Raw genomic sequence first — 27,381 nt, forward strand, 5'->3', positions numbered from 1 at the left:
GGTCGCCATGCCCCCTCCCATAGACTTGCTTTGAGGGGACGGGGTGTGATGTCCCGAGTGGGCTGGCCTGTGACTTCACGAGCCCCGACGCCGGCTCTATGCGTTCGGAACATTTTGTTCCAAACACTGAGCAGCAGAGTACCCCTTTAAAGGGAAACTGACCTGAGGCTGTTCACCCACACTAAACCCAATAGAAGGATTTATAGTGCAAGTGATTTTAGATTAAAATGATGTATAACTTACCTGGATCCACTGTCCGTTGCGGAGATAGACCTGTTATTAGCTGGTATTGTTAATACGTTAATCGCCAGCTTTGAGCAATGGAGCATATTTGCAATGCCAGCTAATAACAGGTCTATCTCAGCAGCTGGACAGTGGGCCTGGGTAAGTTTTATACATCGTTTTAATTTGGTTCACTCGCACTATAATTTCGATTATAAATTCGATTTAATTGTTTTGTTTCTTACAGTAACTTAAAAAGCTTGAAAGACTCTAATAGCAACAAAAAAAATGTAAGAATAATAGTAATTAAAAAAAATGGTTCCCATATAAGGCCCCATTTATGTGTCAGATTTGCCAATCCAGTGGCAGTCCACTTTGTATGCAGGGGACACGGTTTACATGCAGTGAAATATTTCCACTCAGATTCTTTATGCTGCGGCTGCAAGGGTTTAGCCTTGATAAATGGTATTGGGGCTGATTTTTGTGTGGATCAAGTTTAAACTTAATTTCTGTGCCACATCCATGGAAATACACATTTTGACCTACATAAACATACCCTAAAATGGCAGTAAGGTATTTAACAGGAATGGACTGGTTAATAGGCTCTATGACAACCTAAAAAAATAGGATTGTATAAGTATTTGAATAGGTTTTCCTTACAGATTCATATCGTTGGACACTTTGGCTGTAGCATGATCTCTTGTAGGATACTGAATTACATCAGTGGTTTTGTAGCTGATAACAGCAGAGCGTACACTTATGACCCCAGCTGGCTAAAATGTGGTAGTACTAAGTGGGGGTTTCCTTAACCTACTGTTATAGGTTTCGTTGTATTATAGTGGTTTTCATTTTCCCTGTACAAAAAAACTGGGCAAAGCAAGACAATGTCCACATGACTTCTGCAGCCACAATCATTGGCCTCAGTGATGAATGGTGCAAAGCTGCCAGCAATTGTTAATCATTTATGTAGATACTTGTCTTTGATCATTTAAACATCATCAGTTTCAGAGTATCCTTATTCTATTTGTTGATTAATTAGATTTTATTCCACGACATACCCATTGGATACTCTTGTTACTTTTTGGACTTCTCAGGTCAGTTTTGATCTTGTAAAATTATAATTATATATCCCTTGTAAAACAGGGCTTGAAAATTTTGTTTTGAATCAAAAAAAAAGACAAAACATTTAAGTCCTGTATGTGATGTGAGCACCGGAGCAGTCCTCGCTTCATGCACGGCAGGTCCAGCTTCTATCAGCAGCCATGGACATGCTGGTAATGGCAGTCGTTGGCGATCGCTCTCATGTCCGCCATTATCCAAGTTTAAGATAAAAGGGAAAAAGCCCCTCCCCCAGTAAAAATTTTAATCGCCCCTTTTCCCCATTTTACAAAAAAAAAAAGGCATAAAAAAAAAATGTATAAACATATTTGGTATGTGCGTGTGCATAAATGTCCGAACTATCACAATACACTGCTCAAAAAATAAAGGGAACACTTAAACAACACAATGTAACTCCAAGTCAATCACACTTCTGTGAAATCACACTGTCCACTCAGGAAGCAACACTGATTGACAATCAATTTCCCATGCTGTTGTGCAAATGGAACAGACAACAGGTGGAAAGTATAGGCAATTAGCAAGACACCCCCAATAAAGGAGTGGTTCTGCAGGTGGTGACCACAGACCACTTCTCAGTTCCTATGCTTCCTGGCTGATGTTTTGGTCACTTTTGAATGCTTGCGGTGCTTTCACTCTAGTGGTAGCATGAGACGGAGTCTACAACCCTCACAAGTGGCTCAGGTAGTGCCGCTCATCCAGGATGGCACATCAATGCGAGTTGTGGCAAGGAGGTTTGCTGTGTCTGTCAACGTAGTGTCCAGCGCATGGAGGCGCTACCAAGAGACAGGCCAGTACATCAGGAGACATGTAGGAGGGCAACAACCCAGCAGCAGGACCATTACCTCCACCTTTGTGCAAGGAGAAGGAGCACTGCCAGAGCCCTGCAAAATGACCTCCAGCAGGCCACAAATGTGCATGTGTTCACTCAAACGGTCAGAAACATACCCCATGAGGGTGGTATGAGGGCCCAACGTCCACAGGTGGGGGTTGTGCTTACAGTCCAACATCGTGCAGGACGTTTGGCATTTGCCAGAGAACACCAAGATTGGCAAATTCGCAACTTGTGCCCTGTGCTCTTCACAGATGAAAGCAGGTTCACACTGAGCACATGTGACAGGCATGACAGAGTCTGGAAATGCAGTGGAGAATGTTCTGCTACCTGCAACATCCTCCAGCATAACTGGTTTGGCGGTGGGTCAGTAATGGTGTGGGGTGGCATTTCTTTGGGGGGGGGGGGGCGCACAGCCCTCCATTTGCTTGCCAGCGGTAGTTTGACGGCCATTAGGTACCGAGATGAGATCCTCAGACCCCTTGTGAGACCATATGCTTGTGCGGTTGGCCCTGGGTTCCTCCTAATGCAAGACAATGCTAGACCTCATGTGGCTGGAGTGTGTCAGCAGTTCCTGCAAGAGGAAGACATTGATGCTATGGACTGCCCAGCCCGTTCCCCAGACCTGAATCCGATTGAGCACATCTGGGACTTCATCTCTCGCTCCATCCACCAATGCCACGTTGCACCACAGACTGCCCAGGAGTTGGCGGATGCTTTAGTCCAGGTGTGGGAGGACATCCCTCAGGAGACTATCCACCACCCCATCAGGAGCATGCCCAGGCATTGTAGGGAGGTCATACGGGCATGTGGAGAACATACACACTACTGAGCCTCATTTTGACTTGTTTTAAGGACATTACATAAAGTTGGATCAGCCTTTAGTGTGGTTTTCCACTTTGATTTTGAGTGTGACTCCATATCCAGACCTCCATGGGTTGATAAATTTGATTTTCATTGATCATTTTTGTGTGATTTTGTTGTCAGCACATTCAACTATGTAAAGAAGTATTTCATACGATTAGTTAATTCATTTAGATCTAGGATGTGTTATCTTAGTGTTCCATTAATTTTTTTGAGCAGTGTATAAGTTTAATGATCCTGTGCGGTGAACGGTGTAGGCGTAAGAAAAAAAAAAGTCAGAAATTGCAGCTTTTTGGCCACATCACATCTCAATTTTTCTTTAAAGTGATCAAAAAGTCACATATACACAAAACTACACATCACGGTGCAAAAAATAAGCCCTCATACAGCCCCGTATATGGAAAAATGAGAGAGTTAGAGGGTTCAGAATAGGGTATGATTTTAATCGTATTGACAGAATAAAGAAAACATGTAATTTTTACCTTTAAGTGCACTGTGTAAAAATCCCCCCCCTAAAAGTTGCAAAATTGAGGTTTTCTTTTCAACTTCCCCCATAAATAGTCTTTTTCTGCATTTGACGTACATTTGATGGCAAAATGAAAGGTGCCGTTACAAAGTACAATTGGTCTTGCAAAAAACAAGCCCATGAATGGCTCTTCAAAAGGAAACAAAATCAAGGAGGAAAAAATTAAGAGCAAAAATTAAAATCCACTGTCCGCTAGGCCAAAATGTGCCTTTAAGGGGTTGTTTGGAAAATGGGGGGAAAAAAAGAGTAGATTTAATTTTTATTCGGGAAGGGGATCTCATAGACTTTGATTTCTTACGTCCGAAGTCCAGCATAAGTAAACCCAACCTAAATTTTGACACAACTGATGCCACGACTGATGACAACTTGCATCAGTTGTTATCAGTTGTTTAGCATCCGGCGTCCCATTCAAATGAAAGGGATAAGTTCTAACATCAGTTTCCCTCGCTGTAGGGAGAAGATGCCGGACAAATGTAAAGGAGGCCTTATATTTAAAAAAATATATATTATTTTTTAACACTCTTTTAGTACCCTAGGAGCCTATTTTTAAAAATCAATCAATTGTTTATGTAGATCAACGTAATGCATAAGCATTGATATTTGAGATCGTCGCTCTATTTCTACAGCCTGCCATCAATTTCTGACTCACACTATGCACGGAGACCTAGTACAGGCTCTGATCTAGCCTGAGAATCCATTGGCACCCCGCGATTACATTGTGGGGGGCTGATTGGACCACTGGACCACCAGGTATGCATGCCATGACAGTTTACATACTGCAGCATTTAAACAGTTAAATGATGGACATTGAGTGATCATCTATGTCCATCATTACTGTCAGGTGTCAGCTACAGATAGCAGCCGTTACCTGCTTGGTCTGACGTGGGCCCAAGTGCGCGTCATACTTCCGCAGCCTACCGATGACATGAATGTATGTCATGGGTCAGTAAGGGGGAAGACCTGCAAATGTGACAAGGGGTGCCCTACTACTTTTTCCCAGGGAGATATTGAAAGCTATTTAAATTCTGAGTCATCATGGCGACCTGGGACCTGAGATTTGTCAAGCCCTCTTGTAAAAACTTCCACCCCCTTTCCAGGAAAAGTCAACAAAAATGTCTGAATTTGCAATGAGCCACAGATTGTTCCAGTCAGGATTGTTATTGCAGACCAGTATACTCTTCCAGCTTTTTTTCAAACCTTTCTAGTTTACTTCTGGATTTTGTGTTCCCTTTTAGTGTATTTTTCTACAATTCAGACTCCAGCTGAACTGCAATAGGTCTGTTGGACGTATTGGTAGTATTATACATAAATCTCATTTATATCACAACAAAATATTTTTTGGGTTTCCCATTGCCTTCACAAAATGTAGCAGACTGGGGGTATGTGTGTATGTATATATATATATATATATATATATATATATATATATATATATAAATAACAGGATTTCTGATATGGTGATTTACTGTATAAAGGTGGCCATAGACTTAGCAGAACAGGCTTTATTGGTACAGCCTGTACCAACTGCTGATCTCATAGATCAGTGTAATTGTTTGATCTATATAAGCAATTAAACAATTGCTAATAATAGGCCCTTAGTGGGGCTAAAAAAAAATGTAATGGAATTGGGAGCTAGTGAGTTACAGCCAGCTGGTGCCACTATGTGTTTACTATTGCTGGCACTGTTACCACCACTGGTAACTAGGAGATCACCAACAAATGGTCACACCCACTGTGTATGCAGCCTAGATCTTTTGACTTACCAGCAGGATAGACATTGATTTTCTATTTTATTTTGTACATTAAAATTATGGTATCAAGCAAGCACAAAAAAGGGATTTTATGAGGTTTCTTATTTATTTTAAGATAAAGGGGACCTAAAACGTCACTATTATTAATATTGTTAAAAGAAATCACACTTTACTTTTGTCTTTAGCCTTTAAAAATGGGATGATGACAGCCTTTTGTTGCCACCTGTATTGCTTCGCTCCAGTGTTATGTCACACCTCACTACTATTTGTCAATATCAGTATCACGGTGCATCTCTGTGGTTTGCGTGTGTATAGTGGACATAAAGTACATGTGCATGAGCCAGGTTAGAAGCCCATTTAGGAGCGCATAGGAGCGGTGTTGCCACAGTCATTACACATAGTCCCATGTATTGCGTTCGGAGTGCTTTAAATAGTGTTGCCACAGTTATTACACTCAGTTCCGTATATTGCACTCATCAGTGCCGCACATAGCGTACAGAGGAGGACGCACAGATAATTATGAGATCCCTGAGGAATCCTGATGGCGGAAACGCGTAGGATCTACTATCTGGATGTCAACAAGCTCCAACCAACGATGAGACCGATTATGCTGCCTACAAGAAAAACCTAAGTGAACAAAGTGCAATACTGCACTAACTATATGATATGACCTCAGTCGTAAACAGCATAAGTATTGTCTATTTAAAGTATGTGTAATATTACAGTTAGTGCATGAACAGTCAATACATGAATAAGGAAAAGTAGTGCAATATATGCAATATTAGATCACTGTTGGTGACGTGCAATGCTGCATTAATCCCATGAGTCAGGGGTGTGGAAATGTAATAAAAAACTACTTGTCCACGGGACTAAAACGGAGCAAAATCTACTTGTCCCTCATGACGATCCACTTGTCTGGTCCAATTTTTGCTTTTACACTCAAATTTTTTCCTCCTCGCCCTATAATAGCCATAACTACCTACTATAACGATACCTTAAAATTTTTCAATAACATATTCTCCGAACCAAAAAAAAAAAATATATATATATATATATATATATATATATATATTTATTTATTTTTATTATTTTTCTGCATACCAGGCTGGATGAGAGCTAATTTTTTGCGCCATAATCAGTTTTTTGTATCGGTACCATTTTGGTATTAATTTGGGGATTTGAACTTTTAACATAGAAGGGGTTAATGTGTGTATTTAAAACTTTTATTAAAGCTTTTTTTTTCTTTTTTTACACTTTATTAGATTTTTAGGAGGAATCATTAGATTCATCATAGAGATTAATAGAGTTCTATTGAACTCCATTGATCTGTGTGCTCTCTGATCCATTGATAGAGCCTGGTTCAGCCAGGCTCTATCAGTGACAGAGCCACAGGGAAGCAGAGGTAAGCCCTCTGGCTACCTCTATAGTGGATCTCCTCCCCACGATCATGCTGCGGGGGGGGGGCAATCCACCCCACTAGCCAACCAGGGAGCATTCACATGTCCCTTTAGACAACAGCGACGATCTAAAGGGTTAATAGCCAGCCACGGCGGTTGCCGCATGCTGGCTGTTAGCGGCAGCCCCCTGGCTATTGAGTCGGGAGCCCGCTCCATACAGACTGCTGAGCGCCGCCATGCTTATGTAGGCTTCTGAAAGAAGTATGCATGCATTTATTTATTTATTATAGTTAGTTTATTTATGTATGTTTTTAGTTTATTAGTAGTTTTTTTTTTTAGAAATATGATTTAGGAAGAGAAGCACTTTTCTAGTCCCCATCCTCTAATGGATGTCCTTGATAGGGTAAGGGGTTAGCTTTATTGCAGTTGAGTCAGGGCTTGCGGAGCTTCCTCCCTGCATAAGATTACTTTGATTCTGGGACATGTATGGTTTATTATTTTCTGTATTGGGCTACAAGGCAGAATAATATAATAAGTAGGATCATATGGTTGGCTTTTTGATAGTACTAGCATTCATTTATTTTACCTTTGGTATACTTTTAAAGGTACTCATATTAGCATGGCATTCTTTTCATTATAACCATAAAGTTAATGCAATATACAGTTCACAAAGTGGTGAGCTACTGATCATGAAAGCATTGTCGGCCTCTGTGAACTGAAGCTGAACTTTCTATTTAAAGATGTTTGAAGCAAAATGCTCCATCCAAGGGTCTGGCAGCAATTCTGCATTTTACACAGGCTAGTGTATTGTTCACCTTTGGAACAAAGCGTAATGACTTCATGTTATTTTTTTTTCTTCCACTATACAGCATTCTTAGCCTCATTCTTCATTAAAGATTTAAAGAGCCATTCCGCTTTCTACAAATGGAATTATTCTAAAATGTCCCAATATTTTCATTTCACTTTTTTTTAAACAAATTTAAAGATCTCTGCTAGGAATCTTTGTTGGCTACAATTCTGCCCTGGTTGTGTGGTGGACGCACAGGCACTCCACTTATTCCAGTATGTGTAGAAGTACTATGTAGAGGTGACTGAATCTAGGGCTGGGCGGTATACCGGTTCATACCGAATGCCGAAATTTTTGTGCTGCACGATATGAATTTTTCCCATACCGTAATACCGGTTGGGCCCCTCCCCCTTGGGAATGAATGAAGTATCAGCCCAGCGCTGTGCTGTCCTCACATCGGGGAACTAATCATGTGTGACTCGCCAGCGCTGTTCTGCTCCCCCACTCCAAATCAAGTGACCCGCCAGCGCTGTTCTGCTCCCCCCCCCCCAATCATGTGACCCGCCAGCGCTGTTCTGCTCCCCCACCCCAAATCATGTTACCCGCCAGCGCTGTTCTGCTCCCCCCCCCAAATCATGTGACCCGCCAGCGCTGTTCTGCTCCCCCACCCCAAATCATGTTACCCGCCAGCGCTGTTCTGCTCCCCCCCCCCCCCCAAATTATGTTACCCACCACCACTGTTCTGCTCCCCCCCAATTAATTATCAGCCCAGCGGGGTACTACTCACATATGTCAAGCACTGCCCTCCTCCTCTTTGTTGGGGGCCGCTGGTGCTGGAACTCTATACTGTACGCCAGTGGTCTCCAACTTGCGGACCTCCAGATGTTGCAAAACTACAACTCCCAGCATGCCTGGACAGCCAATGGCTGTCCGGGCATGCTGGGAGTTGTAGTTTTGCAACAGCTGGAGGTCCGCAGGTTTGAGACCACTGCTGTACGCTGTATCCCTATGCCCGGGCTGCAAAAGATACAGAAAATAATCTTTAACTTACCTGCGTCGGCCTTACGCTGTTCCTTGGGACTGGAATGTCGGACAGCCGTCAGCCTATCACCGGCCGCAGCGATGTCCCGCCCCAGCCAGTGATAGGCAGAGCGCACTGTCATGTATGGAGCTCTGGCCGGCTTCTTACATGACAGTGTGTTTAACCTGTCACTGGCCGAGGTGGGACATCGCTGCGGCCGGTGATAGGCTGATGGCTGTCCGACATTCCAGTCCCAAAGAACAGCGTAAGGCCGACGCAGGTAAGTTAAAGATTATTTTCTGTATCTTTTGCAGCCCGGGCATAGGGATACAGCGTACAGCAGTGGTCTCAAACCTGCGGACCTCCAGCTGTTGCAAAACTACAACTCCCTGCATGCCCGGACAGGCGTTGGCTGTCCGGGCATGCTGGGAGTTGTAGTTTTGCAACAGTTGGAAGTCCGCAGGTTGGAGACCACTGGCGTACAGTATAGAGTTCCAGCGGCCCCCAACAAAGAGGAGGAGGGCAGTGCTTGTGGGTGACATGTGAGTAGTACCCTGCTGGGCTGATAATTAATTGGGGGGAGCAGAACAGCGCTGGCGGGTCACATGATTTGGGGGGGGGGGGAGCAGAACAGCACTGGCGGGTCACATGATTTGGGGGGGGGGTGAAAGAAATACTGTTATATACCGTGGAACTGCCATAAGTTACAAAAATACCGTGATACACATATTTGGTCATACCGCTCAGCTCTAACTGAATCTACAAAAAAAAATCCAAACCTGCTGAAGCTGCCGTCAATTCACTTCATCCGGAAAAATTGTTCTGCCTTCAAGATTCCTTGGAAAAGTTATACCAGACTTTTCTGGGGAATTAGAGCATTTGGAAAGCAGGACTACTTTTTCAAGACGTACTACATCAATGATCACGTCATTAGATCTGGAATTACTGATTCTTCCGGTAGATTTGCTCACCTCTAGTGCTGCGTCTTCTAACAAGCCTGTGTTTCCATGAACAGATTTCTATCCACTGGAATTAGACTAAAAGTCCCTAATGAACGACTGTGAACAGATCTTGATATTTGTGAGGTGTTTCTACAGAAATTTTAAATTTTAAAATTGTATAGTGTTGATAACTGTCATGAGTTCTTATCCTTTGCTTCCTCTATAAATATACCTTCTTGGAGTCAGTAAGCATGCATGTTTACTGCAAGAGGAAGATCGGGATAAGCATCTGCTAGACACCTATCTCTTCTTGACATATAACAGGAAATTCATCTTGAACAGTCGACTTCATTTGAGTCAGTCCCCACTGTAAGCTCCTGGCAGGAGTGAAATCTGATGGGGTCTTCTGCTGCTATGCTCAATCCCCTTCAATGTATGTAGGATTTTCTGCATACCACTTAACATTACTGAAGTCTGTGATCTAAGACCTCTATTGAACGCTCAAAACCCTTTCATTTCATTCATAGACTGCATTACTGGAAATCTGACATAACATTCTACCAAAAATGTTAGCAAATTCATGTAAGCTTGGAATGTTGTCACATTTTCAGCTACAGAAATCTCTGAGAAGTAACAAAGGGGTTTCTGCTCTCTGTCATACAAATAATTGATGGTCTGACATAACAAACCTCATTATTGTCTTACCATATGTGTTGAACGAGGATCAGTTTAAAGGGGTTATCCAGGAAAAAACTTTTTTTTTAATATATATATATATATATATATATATCAACTGGCTCCAGAAAGTTAAACAGATTTGTAAATTACTTCTATTAAAAAATCTTAATCCTTTCAGTACTTATGAGCTTCTGAAGTTGAGTTCTTCTTTTCTAAGTGCTCTCTGATGACACGTGTCTCGGGGACCGCCCAGTTTAGAAGGGGTTTGCTATGGGGATTTGCTTCTAAACTGGGTGGTTCCCGAGACACGTGTCATCAGAGAGCACTTAGACAGAAAAGAACAACTCAACTTCAGAAGCTCATAAGTACTGAAAGGATTAAGATTTTTTAATAGAAGTAATTTACAAATCTGGCAATGTAGAAGAAATGATGGCACTCACCCGAAAACGGACTTGCAAGGATGACTTTAATTACGTGCTTGTCAACCAAAGTGTATGTGCATGGCAGTGTACAGCATTCAGGCAGGTGATGCAGGCAAGGACGCCGGGGGAACCAGCGTGCAGATGGTTACAGCTGTCTCGCACTTCTGTGCTTCATGAGACCATATCCCCAGGTAAATACCTGTGGGACCTCCCTAGGGGCGGAAACTAAGAACACCATGTGAGACAATCAAACAAACGGTGAATCATGTGTAAAAGTTAAAAACATTTAAGCAAAAATTGTTAAGCAATGCTGGAATATGGTAACTAAATGTAAATAGCAATTAATTAAAGATGCCTAGGTCCAGTTTATCATTACGACCAAGTCTACCTTGTGCGCCTGTGCGCATGATCCATCTGGCTTCGGTCTGAAGTAAGTCTTTGTGCGTGTCAGTTCCATCTTTAACTGGCACCCTTTCGATGCCAAAAAAAGAGTGATGCAGGGTTTCCATTATGAGCTTCCCAGACGTGGTCTATAATTCTCGGTGAGCCTTTTCTGCTACGCAGAGAATAAATATGTTCACGAAACCTGATATGTAACCGGCGAGTGGTACGCCCAACATAGAAGCGTCCACAATTGCACTTGAGTCCATATACTACATAGTTGGTTTTACAGCAACAAAAATCTTTCATCTGAATATCTATGCCTCCTATAGTTATTACTTTACTGCATAACAGTTTACAATTACCACACTTGTAGTTACCTTTTAGATTAAGCCACTGTGTTTTTTTGTTATTCTGAGAGGACACAAATTTACTACGGGTAAGGATGTTCCCTAAATTATTGGCTCTGCGAAATGCTACAATTGGTTTCTTCACAGAACATTCAGCAAGAATGGGGTCGTTCTGTATCAGAAACCAATGTTTATTAATAGTGGTATTAATTGCATTATGCATAGAGCTGAACTGAAAGGAGAAGGTAAATCTATCTGATTTTTCTTTTCTCCTGTCCGAGCCGTTAAGAAGTTTACTCCTATCCTGTCTCGAAGATTTTGCAAAGGCTTTCTCCAGGACCTTGGTGGGGTAACCCCTCTTTTCCAATCTCCTGGAGAGATCCCCGGCCTGGCTGCAAAAATTGTCAAAGGAACTATTAATTCTCCTAAGTCTTAGTATTTGGCCATAGGGTATGGCGGTCTTAACGTGCTCAGGGTGGTAACTACCGTAATGTAGTAAGGAATTCCCTGCTGTGGGTTTCCTATACCCGGTAGTTACCAACCCTTCATTGCTTGTAAATGGTGCCCTCAACTGTTAAGCAGTAAAGTAATAACTATAGGAGGCATAGACATTCAGATGAAAGATTTTTGTTGCTGTAAAACCAACTATGTAGTATATGGACTCAAGTGCAATTGTGGACGCTTCTATGTTGGGCGTACCACTCGCCGGTTACATATCAGGTTTTGTGAACATATTTATTCTCTGCGTAGCAGAAAAGGTTTACCGAGAATTATAGACCACGTCTGGGAAGCTCATAATGGAAACCCTGCATCACTCTGTTTTTTTTTGGCATCGAAAGGGTGCCAGTTAAAGATGGAACTGACAGGCGCAAAGACTTACTTCAGACCGAAGCTAGATGGATCATGCGCACAGGCGCACAAGGTAGACTTGGTCTTAATGATAAACTGGACCTAGGCATCTTTAATTAATTGCTATTTACATTTAGTTACTATATTCCAGCATGCCTTACAATTTTGTGTTTTTAAATGTTTTTAACTTTTACACATGATTCACCGTTTGTTTGATTGTCTCACATGGTGTTCTCAGCTTCCGCCCCTAGGGAGGTCCCACAGGTATTTACTTGGGATCAGCCTGGAAGCGGACATGGCCTCACGAAGCACGAAAGTGCGAGACAGCTGTAACCATCTGCACGCTGGTTCCCCCGGCGTCCTTGCCTGCATCACCTGCCTGAATGCTGTACGCTGCCATGCACATGCACTTTGGTTGACAAGCACGTAATTAAAGTCATCCTTGCAAGTCCGTTTTCGGGTGAGTGCCATCATTTCTTCTACATGTTGTAAGAATTCTTTCTTTCTGCAAGATTGAGCACCACCCCTAGGACTTATGTTCACGCCTTGTACAGCAGTGCCGGATAGTGTTTCTACCTTGTTAATTTACAAATCTGTTTAACTTTCTGGAGCCAGTTGATATTTAAAAAAAAGTTTTTTTTTTTCCTGGATAACCCCTTTAAGTACACTGCTTTTTGTCACAGCCTTATTTCTAATTTATGCAGTTCAGTATGGTTCACTATTAGAATCTTCGACTGCAGCCAGGCTGACATTTGCAGTGATTTGGAACCTAGATCATTTACTTTTTTTTAGCATTTTGCTTTTGTCCCTTGTGAAATATAGGCAAATGTAATTTTGTTAAAGCGTCACCACAGGAGTGTGAGTGTGAGTGTGTGTGTGCGCACGCGTAGTGTGTGTCTGTGCGTGTGTGTGTGTGTGTGTGCGTGCTTGTTTAGATGCAAGCCTTTGTTACACTGTATCATTTCTTGTTGTCTATTGCTAAGTACTGATTACACTGTCACTTGTAAGAAGAAAAGAAAATTACAGTGTTTGCCGGTTATGAAGACTGGATCCGCATGCTGTGGCTCTTTTGTTATCAGAACCTTTTTACTTTTCAGATGAAGAGTATTTGTTTCATAGCTTACGTTGGATTTAATTAGTGACTAGAGAAGTACAGTGTTGTTTACATGCTGTCTTCTAGCCCCATGTAGAAATAGATGAGCACATTTTACCTATACCGATCGGCATCAATTATACCAGTGAATAGGAGGTAACAAGAAGAAATCACTCATGAGAAGTGCTTATATTATAAATACAGTGGTCCCTCAATGGTAATCCGTTCCAAATGGACCATCGCTTGTTGAAACCATTGTATGTTGAGGGATCCGTGCAATGTAAAGTATAGGACAGTGGTCTACAACCTGCGGACCTCCAGATGTTGCAAAACTACAACACCCATCATGCCCGGACAGCCAACGGCTGTCCGGGCATGCTGGGAGTTGTAGTTTTGCAACATCTGGAGGTCCACAGGTTGAAGACCACTGGTATTGGAGGTTATACTCACGTGTCCCCGCCGCTCCAGACCGTCACCGCTCGTCACCGCTGCCCTGGATGTCGCCGTCCATCGCTGTTGCTGCGTCCCCGGGGTGTCCCCGACGCTCTGGCAAGGCCTCTGCTTCCCCGGCATCCTCACTCTCCGTCGCCGTGATCACGTCGCTACGCACACCGCTCCTATTGGATGACGTGATGACGACGATGGATAGCGCAGACGATGCAGGGGATCCCGAAGAGGACGCGCCGGATCCCCGAGGACAGGTAAATGATCGTCGGCGGGCCACACGGAGCACCGTAAACGGCTATCCGGTGGCAGCTGAAGCAGTCTGCGCTGCCAGGTAGCCGTTTATGCAATGGCCCCGACATACAAAAGCATCGTAGAGGCCATCGCATGTTGAGATTATCGTATGTCGGGGCCATCGTAGGTCGGGGTGTCACTGTAAATCAGAGATAGATCAGAGATAGTATGTACTGTAAATTGGATGTTTGGAAGTTTGACGCTGACCAAAGTATTTTAATTCTTTTGTCATAGTGGTTAGAGAACAATGATAATAATAATAATATTGCTATCTGATGGTTGGTAGGTGATTGCGGAGAGTCAGTGAAATTTGCAGGTATCAGGATTCACGTATATTCTACTGCAGCTGTAATTGAGGCACATTAAAACAGGGGCGCTGGGGGCCTTTAATAGAAAAAATAAATCTACAGTATTTATAATTAGTCATGTAAGGGGGGTATACAAATATTGGGGCCTTCCTTACCTGCTGAATACATTTCTGTGCATTTTTACATAAAAGAAAATAAAGGTGTATAAGTATAATATACATATAATATATATCATTACTACTGTAACGCATACTAAAGTTTTTTTATTTTTTATTTTTTTTTGTACTGTCGTCACTCTGTTAACTTTTTTTTTCCTCGTCTTCCTCTATCAATTCAAATACAGGAGGGGCTACCTTACAATGTCTTGTTACCCTTCTATAGGTGTATGAATGTGTGCTTATACTTTGAACTTGTATGTTCTTTATTAAAGGGGTATTCCGGCCATAGACATCTTATCCAAAGGATAGGGAATAAGATGTCTGATCTCAGGAGGACCGCCGCTTGGACCCCCTACGATCTCCGTGCAGCAACCAACATTCTCTGCCAGGCTGCTACTCCCCCCCCCCCATCGTGACGTCACACTACGCCCCCTCCATTCAAGTCTATGAGAGGGGGCATGAGAGCATGAATGGGGCGGGCGTGAAGGCACGTCACGTCTCCAGTCCTAGAAACACAGAGGTCTCTGAGACTGGAACAGCAGCCGGACAGAGAATGCTGGGACCCCCCCCCCATGATCAGACACCATATCCCCTATTCTTTGGATAGGGGATAAGATATCTATGGCTAGATTACCCCTTTAAAGTTATTTCTTTATTTGTTGGAAACAAAATGTATTGAAAGTAAGCACACACGTCCTAGTTTTACCATAAATAGTTTACTATTGAGTCTGCACTGACACTAAGAAAATCTAGTCTAGAAGGAGCATGGTTTCAAGGATTATCCTTTTAATTGACTGTTATGGGCACATCTTGAGTAAGGAGTCCAGATAGCTACAGACGGTTCAGAGAAGAACATGTAATAATAATAATAAAGGGTATTATTTTTCCATATACAAGGCTATATGAGGGAACATTTTTTGTGCCATGATCTGTAGTTTTTATCGGTATCATTTTTGTTTAGATGGGAATTTTTGATCGCTTTTTACTAATTTTTATGGTAGATGATGTGACCAAAAAGCAGCAATTCTAGACTTTGGTATTTTTTTTTTACATTTACGCCATTCACTGTCGTCTCCTAATCTCACCACTGAGTGCTTACTGACATTATCCCCGTCATCACCACTGAGTGCTTACTGACATTATCCCCGACATCACCACTTAGTGCTCAGATATCACCCCCTGACTTCACCAGTGATATCACCTCTGATATCACCACTAAGTGCTCACTGACATCAACCCCCAACAAGTAATGTAATGTATGTAGACAGTAACCCCACCAGCAGAATAATGAGTACAGTTCTGGGGTATAATGCAGGATATAACTCAGGATCAGTACAGGATCAGTAATGTAATGTATGTACACAGTGGCCTCACCAGCAGAATAGTGAGTACAGCTCTGGGGTATAATACAGGATATAACTCAGGATCAGTACAGGATAAGTAATGTAATGTATGTACACAGTGACCTCACCAGCAGAATAGTGAGTACAGCTCTGGAGTATAATACAGGATATAACTCAGGATCAGTACAGGATAAGTAATGTAATGTATGTACACAGTGGCCTCACCAGCAGAATAGTGAGTACAGCTCTGGGGTATAATACAGGATATAACTCAGGATCAGTACAGGATAAGTAATGTAATGTATGTACACAGTGACCTCACCAGCAGAATAGTGAGTACAGCTCTGGGGTATAATACAGGATATAACTCAGGATCAGTAAAGGATAAGTAATGTAATGTATGTACACAGTGACCTCGCCAGCCTCCAGATGTTGCAAAACTACAACTCCCAGCATGCCTAAACAACCATTGACAGGTTTTGGCTGTCCAGGCATGCTGGGAGTTGTAGTTGTGCAACACTTGGTGGAACCCTGGTTGGGAAACCCCATACCTGGAACAATGAGCCGACTGGTTCACTCTGGTGGGCTCATTGAAATTAATTACATACGGGACCGCATACGCAGGGATACGGGAGCGCAAGTTTTTAGCTCCCCCCCTGCCGTATGTGCTCCCGTATGGGGAAAAACGTGATGTGAACCCAGCCTTTTAGGGTTCAGAATGGGAACATTTTTCTCATAAAAAGTAGAAAAATATAACTGAACCTACAAAACAAAATTGGGTATCGTTGTAATCATATGGACCTACAGAATGAAGATAATGTGTAATTTTAACCGTAAAATATATTGCGTGGAAGCCGACACACACCCCCACTTTGCAAAATAGTGTTATTTTGCTATATTTTCTTTATTAATTGAAAAATTTATTTATTGTGCATGGGGGGCCCCAAGAGTTGTCAGTCCACCCTTGCTAGCCAGCCACAAGTCTGTCAGAGGGGGGACTGACTTGGGGGTGTTGTTTGGGGGCCCCATCATACTGAAGTGCTGCGTCTTCCAGGCAGCCTTAATCTGGCCCTGTGTGTGCTATATAAATAAAAGAACATTATTATGATTACCTGGTACATCGCCTTGGTCCTAGAGGTAATCTCTTGGGGACTAAATTAGTAATACATGTATGTTACAATGATAGAAGTGCATTAATGTTCCACTATAAAGTTATTTTCATGTCCAAGTAGAAGTGACATCCCTATATTCACAAAAATGTAGGATTATCATTAACCCTACATCAGCAAATCTGGACATGTGCTATTTACAACTATCATCTGAATTGAATTCACCCCAATGCATAATCTTTCATCGTTGTCATGGACACATTCTAAGTGACACGATCTAAACTAAATGGATGATTTGGACATCTCCGCATATGGCTTTGGCCTCTGCTGAGGTGAAGAGAAATGGAATTGCCATCTTAAATGGAACAGAGGTCAGCTTTCAAGTTATTTCCTGCACGGCTGACAAAAGAGCAAGCCTGGCTATACTAGGTACATTAGGGCTGACCTCAACAACCCTGCTTAACGTTTCTGCACCAGGCTTGGAGGGGGAAGAAAACATGTTCTTTAAAAGCCTTTTAGATCTTTGCTTCCATAAGCTGTGTCTTCTAGGAAATGGGAACATTTTAAATTAACTTACAACAAATCTCATTGCTTTGTCACCATTTGTGACATCATTACTGATTTTGTGGGCGAAAGGAAATGATGGTCCCTAGAGTTATCCAGGTTTCCGTAATTAAGGACAAGTGTTATATTACTAGAGAAGTAAGATTGATAAAAACATTTTATATGGCCCTGTTACAAAACAAGAACGACAGTCCACCGGAACTGGAGATACTCTTAGAAAGCGTCTCTCCATTCTGGCTCATTGGAGGTGGTCCGGCCTCTGGGGTGTCCAAAGGACAGTGAATGCCTGCATGAGACAAACCCTTGAAAATTAAACCCTTTTATGGTAAACATCAGCCACAACATTTAAAGCACATGCATAGACAGTGTACAGTACTCCTCTGTTTTTGAATGAACACTTCCACACATGCTGCAGATACACTGCTGATTTTCTACAGCAGAAAATGTGCCAAAGGCAGAAGTGAATCCAACGGAGTGGGGAAATATCAAGGAAGGTGTTATACTACTCTCTTTCCATTGGGATCCACTTCTGCATTTGGCACATTTTCTGCTGCAGAAAATCTGCAACATGTGTTCCTAAAGAATTTAAATGTATGTTGCAGGCTAAGTGCCCTTTCTCAGACTTGAATGAAGTCTGTATTTAAAGGGCTATTCCAGGAAAAACAAACAGATTTGAAATAGAAAAATAGATTGTTAAAAAGATTTGAAATAGAAAAACAGATGCGGGAAATAGATTGTTAAAAAGTCTTGAGAATAAAATATATTCGGGCTAGTGGGTTAACAAAGTCAAATAGCAGTTTTGGGAGCGCTGGAGGCTCCTAATTAAATGCCCACTGTAACAGTTTTTGCGCGTATTAGCGCTGATGCAAGAAGAACAATAATCCTCTATCTCCGACAGCACGGAGACCGGGTAAATGAGGAACAAAGTTAGAAGATCAGGCACTTAGTGCCTCTTACCGGGTAAGAGCAAAGTTAGAAGATCAGGCATTTAGTGCCTCTTACTGGGTAAGAGCAAAGTTAGAAGATCAGGCACGTAGTGCCTCTTACCGGGTAAGAGCAAAGTTAGAAGATCAGGCACTTAGTGCCTGACCGGGTAAGAGCAAAGTTAGAAGATCAGGCACTTAGTGCCTGACCGGGTAAGAGCAAAGTTAGAAGATCAGGCACTTAGTGCCTGACCGGGTAAGAGGCACTTAGTGCCTGATCTTCTAACTTTGTTACTCATTTACCCGGTCTCCGTGCTGTCGGAGATAGAGGATTATTGTTCTTCTTGCATCAGTGCTAATACGCGCACAAACTGTTACAGTGGGCATTTACTTAGGAGCCTCCAGCACTCCCAAAACTGCTATTTGACTTTGTTAACCTGCTAGCCCGAATATATTTTATTCTCAAGACTTTTTAGCAATCTATTTCCCGCAACAGTGCAAATTTTATGTATATTTTATGTACAATATAGGTCTTAATATTCTTTTAATATATTTTGTTCAGTCTGTGGCAAGGGCCCTGCCCAGACTATAGAACATCATTGAGACTATCATTCAATAAATACAATTTATTTATTTATGTTTTAGACACTTCTTATTCCCTCTATTTTTTTCCTATTTCCCCTATACCTAGTAGGACTGCATCTTTTTCTGTTTTACTAAATTAGCCTTTTGGCACAAGGGTAGGTGCAATGCAGTATCCTCGGTTTAGGCTTTCTTACTACTATATTTGCATTGAGCTCCCCCCCCCCCTCTTTTTTTTATTTAAGAATGATTTTTGTCTGATTGATGTTACTGCTTTTGATGTCTAGTTAAAGGAAAACTGTCACATATTTTCTCCCGCACTATCCACAGGTATTGGTGGATAGTGCGGGAGACGCTGATTAAAATGAGCCCTACCTTGGTCTGATCCGCGACGCCGATCGCCCGCAATTGTAGTTTTAATCTCTGTGTATATCCTGCTGTAACTGGCAAAGGCGGGACTTCTGCGGTAACGGACACTGACATCAGCGCCGCTCATGAATATTCATCCTTCCTGTTCTCACTCTCTTCGCCGCTCCTAACCAGAGGGAGGGATGAATATTCATGAGCGGCGCTGACGTCAGTGTCCGTTAGCCCGCAGAAGTCCCGCCTTTGCCATTTACAGCCGGATATACACAGAGATTAAAACTACAATTGCGGGTGAACGGCGGTGCGGATCAGACCAAGGTAGGGCTCGTTTTAATCAGCGTCTCCCGCACTATCCACCAATACCTGTGGATAGTGCGGGAGAAAATATGTGACAGTTTTTCTTTAAAGGGGGGTACTCTAGGGAAATGAACTTATCCACAGAATAGGGGCTTTGTGTCTGATCACCAGGGGTCTGACCACTGGGACCTGCTTGATCTCCTGGACAGGGGCCTGGCCACTTACCAGTCTTCTGCGCACTTTGGCCACCACCTTTGGAGATGGCACAAGTAACGGCCCGCATAGCCAATCAGCTACTGAGGTGGGACATTGCTGCCGCCAGTCATTGGCTAAGCGTGGTGTCCCTTGTGCCTGTCTCAGAATTTGGGTGCTGGAGACGCGTAGGTTGGACAGGCCCCTTATAGGAGATGTCGGTGGGTCCTTTAGATAGGGGATAAGTTCAGTTCCCCAGAGTACCCTTTAAAAAAAAATGATAAAAATTAGGAAAACATTTTTTTTGCTGTAGTAAATATTTTTCTTAGGAGCTGGTGTTTTCAGAGGCTTTAGGAAAGTCATTTGTATTTGTAGTATATATTCCACATTACATTGTGCAGTAATAAAAATACAAATCTTTCGTTATTCTTATCATTCTTATGTTTGTTAAATGAAGCAAAAATAAAGTCTCTGAAATATACATGTAGAAGAAAGCAGTTTACATTGAAAGATTTTTAAAACAAATAAATATCTTTAGTGATGTTCCACTTGGGTTTATGTGGTTAATTTTACGCTTTTTGGCCAAATCCTAATGTCCTAAGATTGTAAACAATAATGCTGCCTTAAAAAGTTTTCTGTTTGGTGTTTTCTGTCGCCTTTTTCTATATTGAGTCATTTCCACAACATAACTACTGAGATCAGACCGCATTCAGACTGTTTTTTCACTAAGGTACAGCTTGTAATTGAATTTTCTTTCTGCATCCCTGTGTAGCTGAAAGTTGTAAGGATGCGCAGACTGTGAAGATTAAAGAAGAACCCATGGAGGTTGACATCACTGACTCTTCCGTCTCCCCCAGACAAAACATTGGTTACAGCACTTTATTAAGGCAAGAAAAAACCGAGCACTTGCAGAAGATGCCAGAGTGCAGAGTTATTCCCGAGGGAAACCTGTTCAGCCAAGACATCTCTGTGAAGATGGCTTCAGAACTTCTTTTCAAATTGTCAGGTAATATACCAATTTATACTAGTGTTTTAATGTCAAACTCCAGATATCCGGATATAAAGATTCTGATGACATTTGGTAGTATGCAAATCAGAATTTACCTCCTTGGTGCACAGTGTTCTCTTGCATAGTTGTCTGCAACATTGACTTGTTGATATAGATATTAGAGAAAGAAATAGATATTGGTGAGATAGAAAGATAGATCTTATACAGAAATGTTTGTATATGTGTGTAGTTCCTGTGTCCCCTGGTTACCAATTCACAGCCACCACAGTCTCCATAGGATTCAGAGAAGAAGTGGCTTCTTATACCCACAACCCTCTACATTTAGGAAGCCCCTCTTACAGACCTTAATGGAAGCATATATAGCCATCTCTACACTGAATCCTATGGAGACTATGGAGGTTGTCAAATAGTTAATTGGACAGAGCTGTAGCAGTAAGTATCTTATATGTGCTAAATAGACTAAGTATATGTACATTTCAGTAATATAACATGGAACTTCACCTTTAAAGAAAGGTTAAAGGGGTACTCCGCCCCTAGACATCTTATCCCCTATCCAGGGGCGGGACCCCTGGGATCTCGGCTGCAGCACCCACCTGTTGCGGCTTCCGGCAGCGCTGGAGGCTCTCATCCTAAAGTCTCACGACCACGGTGACGGGAGATTGTGACGTCACAACTCCGCCCCCGTGTGATGCCGTGTCCCGCCCCCCAAAATGCAAGTCTATGGGAGGGGGCGTCATGCCCCCTCCCATAGACTTGCATTGAGGGGCGGGGCGTGACGTCACACGGGGGCGGAGTCGTGATGTCACGATCTCCCGTCACCGTGGACGGGAGCCGAAGCCTTCAGCGTTTCCGGAAGCCGCAATAGGTGGGTGATGCAGCCGTGATCCCGGGGGTCCCCAGCGGCGGGACCCCGGCGATCTGACATCTTGTACCCTATCCTTTGGATAGGGGATAAGATGTCTAGGGGCGAAGTACCCCTTTAAAGAAAGATGATTAATGATCATAGTAGATAATACACTATTGTGCTTGGGGTGGAATACATGGGATATGCAGATTAAGGGGAGCCCTGAAAAATTATAACTATCTTTTTGGTCTTTTATTTTACAGAGAAAGTCAGTAAAGAAAACAATCATAACAAGTCAAACATTATCAGAACAACCAGGTAATAGTTTTCTTTCTACATAAAATATCCTGTATATACCAGAATAATATGTAACACAAGCATTGCCTTAGAACCAGACTTATTGGTCTGTCAGACACAAACCCTGTATGATTTGCTCATAGCAAATGATCACAGGTCAGCTGTCACTTTACCAGTTCAATCTGAGAAATGAAAGCTGAGCTATAACTGGTTACTATGGGGAAATCAAACCATTTCTGTCTCAGACAGATTGATAACTTTGGGCCGTAATGTTTATAGTTCACTCCAAACTCAGGTTGACTAATGTGATACACAGTTTACTATTTAGTAAAAATCAAATGCAGTGTATAATTACTGCTTAATTTTTTATTTTGTACGTTAAAAAAAAAAAATTTGTTCAATACCTACCATTTCTATAGACATCTAAATTGTTACGACTCATGAGTTGTTTGATGACTAATTTTGTTCTCTACTTTTAGCCCATTCTTTTCTGAAGACAAATTTAGACAATCACCCTTCAGCTCAAAAGATGGCCCAAAAAATGATCCTTCTCCTCAAGGAAGGCCTTCATTGTCAGGTATGTAGTTAGATGTGATATATATATATATATATATATATATATATATATATATATATATATATTGTGCCATGTAAATCTGTTGTCCCACAATTAAGTACTACATTTTTCTGTAAGATGACATAAAAGATATGTTTCACTCTAATCTCCCTAAAGTGTCCAGTGCCAGTGCTCACACGTGCTCAGTAGCTCAGTCCAACTGGATGAATCTTTTTGTACACAGGCACAAAGTGATTCTTATTATTGGTCAGAACAGGCAATAAGATCACTTCTTCTCTCAAGCACTTGAATTGAACATTATTTGATCATTCTGAGAGGGACTCAAAGGAACACCAGTGCAACATCACAAGTCTGTATAATAGGAGAAGTTGTTTTTTTATTTTTATTTACAGAGAAATATATAATCTTAAATCATAAGATAATCCCTTCAATTAAATGTAGGTAATATGACTATGATTAAAGGAAAACTGTCAGCTTGCTCCCCCCGCACTAACCTTCGGTACTGGCTGGTAGTGCGGGGGACGCTGATCAGGTTGATGCTTACCGTGCCCGAATCCACCTTGCCGTTCGGCCGTAATCTTCGCTTTTCGGTATATGCTAATGAGGTGCTAACTGGCACCGGCCGGGCTAACTGGCACACTGATGTCAGCGCGCTGGCCGCAGCGCTGGCCGGCTAATCAATATTCCTCCCCTCCCTCCACCTCTCTCTCTTCATTACAGAGCGGGGAGAAGAGAGAGGGGAGGAATATTGATCAGTTGGGCGGCGTTGACGTCAGAGTGCCCGGCCGGTGCCAGTTAGCACCTCATTAACATATACCAAAAATCGAAGACTACGCCAGAACGGCACGGCGGATCCGGGCACGGTAAGCATCAAAGTGCGGGGGACGCTGATCAGTTTGATGCTTACCTGCCCGGATCCGCCGCGCCGTTCTGGCGTAATCTTCGATTTTTTGTACATGCTAATGAGGTTTTTAACTGGCACTTGCCTGGCTAACTGGCACTCTGACATCAGCGCCGTCCAGCTCATCAATATTCCTCCCCTCTCTCTTCATTACAGAGCGGGGAGAGGCGGAGGGAGGGGAGGAATATTGATGAGCCGGGCAGCGCTGCGGCCAGCGGCGCTGACGTCAGAGTGCCAGTTAGCACCTCATTAACATATACCGAAAATTGAAGATTATGGCCGAACGGCGTGGCGGATTCAGGCACGGTAAGCATCAAACTGATCAGCCTCCCACTATCAGTCAGTACCGCTGGTTAGTGCGGGGGGAGCAAGCTGGCAGTTTTCCTTTAAACTGAAGCTGGATAACAAGCCTGATATGAAAAGTATGAGCCCCTGAAGTGCTCCTCTAAAAAGAGCATTACTATTGTGTGTGTTAAGTTTGTATGTAAATGGGTATTCCAGCCAAAAAATAATAATTTTTTCCATATCAACTGGCTCCAGAGAGTTAAACAGATTTGTAAATTACTTCTATTTAAAAATTCTAATCCTAACAGTACTTATCAGCTGCTGAAGTTGAGTTGTTCTTTTCTGTCTGACAACAGTGCTCTCTGCTGACACCTTTGTCTGTCTCAGGAACTTTCCAGAGTAGGAGCATATCCCCAGAGAAAACCTCTCCTGCTCTGGACAGTTCCTGAGACAGACCGAGGTGTCAGCAGAGAGCACTGTTATCCAAGAGAAAATAACAACTCAACTTCAGCAGCTGATAAGTACTGGTAGGATTAAGATTTTTTTAATAGAAGTAATTTACAAATCTGTTTAACTTTCTGGAGCCAGTTGATAGGGAAAAAAAAATTGTTGTACCCCTTTAACTATCCCCTCTAAGAGCTGTACTGATCTTTTTATACAAAAAGAGTGAAAGTTTGTATATTCTTGCATGACCAAGTGATTTATAATAGAAAAGGATGCACCAGCAGAAGCATAAGATGTGTTCTGATCTTGAGCACATTTTTATGCTTTACATCAAAAGGTAATAATAAAGATTTGACGTAATCTATGAAATACAGGCCAAATTAGACCTTGCCATGCATCCTGCCAGCAGCAAATAATATATAGCTTGAAAGAGTTTTTTTCTCCAAAGACCAGGCATAACCAATTATGGGAGCTTGACCCGTAACTGGGGTTATATGAAGACCACAGATGTCCACATAAAATCAAATCGCCATCCATGTCACATGCAGTGCCGAGGTCAGGAAACAAGTGGGAATAATATCTGTAATGAGCAAAGTGATGCTCATTATCAATTCTCTTAAGTATGGATTTGTCATCTGGAACGCAAAGGCCAAAATTAAAGCAGGTTTGGTAATTTCTGGAGCAATATTAATAGTGTGAAAAAAAATATTGAGTAATTAGCAAGGCCAATCAGAGCCATACTAAGGATAAAGAAATATGCATTATAAGTCATGTCTGAATATATTTGAATTGTCTATTTAATATTAGTTCTTCTTTTATTACAATTATATATAATCTATATATATATATATGTATATATATTAATTTACACTCTTGCTCAGAATTTACTAAGGCGGTGCACTCCTTTGATTAATCTTGTGCAAATATAGAAACCCCCCCCCCCCCCCCCCTTGCTCTACCGTACACTCCTTCTCTACCTTACAAGAAAAGTGGACGTAGGGATTTTGTTCTATTGCTTTGAGATCGGATTCCATTGAGGTTTTTTTGTCCATCATAAAAAACGCCAGAAAAACTGTCCCAGCTTTTTCCTACGTTTTGTCATTTTTTCTTGCGTTTTTGCTGGTGTGTGGAAACAAAAAAATGTATTAAACTTTTTGTTGCTTTTTTTCTTCGAAATTTAGATACGTGAATGCGGAGGACTGTGTCAGATTATGTGGATTGTGGCGATGAACAGCGTTTTTTTAAATTAAATGTCAATAAAAGGGTTAACGAGGGTTGTAGGGGGAGTGTTTTTTTAAAAATTTTTTTTTTTAATGTGTTGTGTTTTTTTATAATTGAATTTTCAGGCTTAGTAGTGGAAGGCGTCTTGTAGACAGAATCCATTACTATGCTGGGGCTTAGCGTTAGCCCCCAAAACAGCTAGCGCTAACCCAAAATTATTACCCTGGTACCCACTGCAACAGGGGTTCCGGGAAGAGCTGGTACCAACAGGCCCGGAGTGTCAAAAATGGCGCTCCTGGGCCTAGGCGGTAACAGGTTGGCGTTATTTAGGCTGGGGAGGGCCAGTAACAATGGTCTTCGCCCACCCTGGTGATGTCAGGCTGTTGCTGCTTGGTTGGCATCTGGCTGATACTGAAAAAATGAGGGAACCACACTTTTTTTTATTTATAAAAAAAAACAAAACGCATAGGGTTCCCCCTATTTTTAGTATCAGCCAGATACCAACCAAGCAGCAAAAGCCTGACGTTACCAGGGTTGGTGAGGACCATTGTTACTGGCCCTCTGCAGCCTATATAACGCCAGCCTGTTACCACCTAGGCCAAGGAGGGCCATTTTTCATTCTCCGGGCCTGTTGGTACCGGCTCTTCCCGGCACCCCTGTGGTGGTGGGTACCGGGGTCATAATTGGAGCTTAGCGCTAGCTGATTTTGGGGCTAACGCTAAACCCCGGCTTAGTTATGTAATCCGTCTATAAGACAGCTTCCACTACTAACCCTGAAAATTCAATTATAAAAAAACAAGACACATTGAAAAAAAATTTTTATAAAACAAAAACACTCCACCACAGCCCTCGTTAACCATTTTATTGAAATAAAAATTTTTTTTATTCATCGTTGCAGTCCACCGAATCTAATGTAGTCCTCCGCATTCACGTATATGAAATGAGAAGAAAAGAACAACCAGAATGTACTAACCCAGAAATATGGGTTAGTACATTTTTTTTGCCCTCCCCTGGGAAGAGTTCACATAATGAGCCTCCAATTGTTGCTAAACTACCACTCCCATCATGGGGGGGCTGTAGTTAAGCAACAGCTGGAGTCTCCCTGTTTGGGAACACACTGCCAGAAAGGCTCTGTTCCCATTATGCAAAACCCGCAATGTGAACAGAGATCTGTCCATCTGCCCTTGGACTACTACTCCTATCATGGGACAGAGCCTGTCCCATGATGGGAGTTGTTGTAGAACCGCAGCGCTGAGGGATGGCACTTGCACATCCCCCGGCTGTGGGACTTTTAGGACTACTACTCCCATCATGGACATACTCTGCCCATGATGGGAGTTATAATCCAGGTGCAGATCGCACCGGGGCATTTATTAAGATAACAAGCCGGCGGTACATGCGTCTACACTGCGCACCCGCCGGCTTCCATATACACTGTAATAATTCATAATCCCCACTGCCGGTAGAGTGGAGCTCTGATTGGTCAATAGCTATCCACCAATCAGAGCTCCCATGTTCCGGCGGGGATTATGAATTATTACAGTGTATATAGAAGCCGGCGGGTGCGCAGTGTAGACACATGTACCGCCGGTTTGTATAGTTAATAAATGCGTATCGCAACAGATCTCCAGAGAATGATCTGCTGCGATCCACATTTAAGTTAAAAAGCCAGCGGTACATGCAACTACACTGCGCTGCCGCCAGCTTCTATATACACTGTAATAATTAATAATCGCCGCCGGGAGAGGGGAGCTCTGATTGGTCAATAGCTATCCACCAATCAAAGCTCCCGTGTTCCGGTGGCGGGGATTAGGAATTATGACAGTGTATATACTAGCTGGCGGGCAGCGCGATGTAGACGCATGTAAGGCCGGCTTGTATAGTTAATAAATGTGGATCGCAACAGATCTCCAGAGAATGATCTGCTGCGATCCGCATATAAATTAAAAAGACGGTGGTTCATGCGTCTACACTGCGCTCGTGTGCTCCTATA

At 42.4% G+C, this 27,381-nt stretch overlaps 1 protein-coding gene across 2 annotated transcripts in view; it reads left to right on the forward strand.

Moving 5' to 3' along the window:
- ZNF827 (zinc finger protein 827) overlaps positions 1–27,381 on the forward strand; it is a 183,746-nt gene that overhangs the window by 124,550 nt on the left and 31,815 nt on the right. For both annotated transcript variants that reach the window (XM_056562852.1, XM_056562851.1), the window contains exons 6-8: positions 20,583–20,816; positions 21,927–21,981; positions 22,440–22,537. In XM_056562852.1, coding sequence (XP_056418827.1) covers positions 20,583–20,816; positions 21,927–21,981; positions 22,440–22,537 — 387 coding nt within the window. The remainder of the gene's footprint in view (positions 1–20,582; positions 20,817–21,926; positions 21,982–22,439; positions 22,538–27,381) is intronic.

Source organism: Hyla sarda, chromosome 1 (assembly GCF_029499605.1).
Source record: "Hyla sarda isolate aHylSar1 chromosome 1, aHylSar1.hap1, whole genome shotgun sequence".
NCBI lineage: Eukaryota > Metazoa > Chordata > Amphibia > Anura > Hylidae > Hyla > Hyla sarda.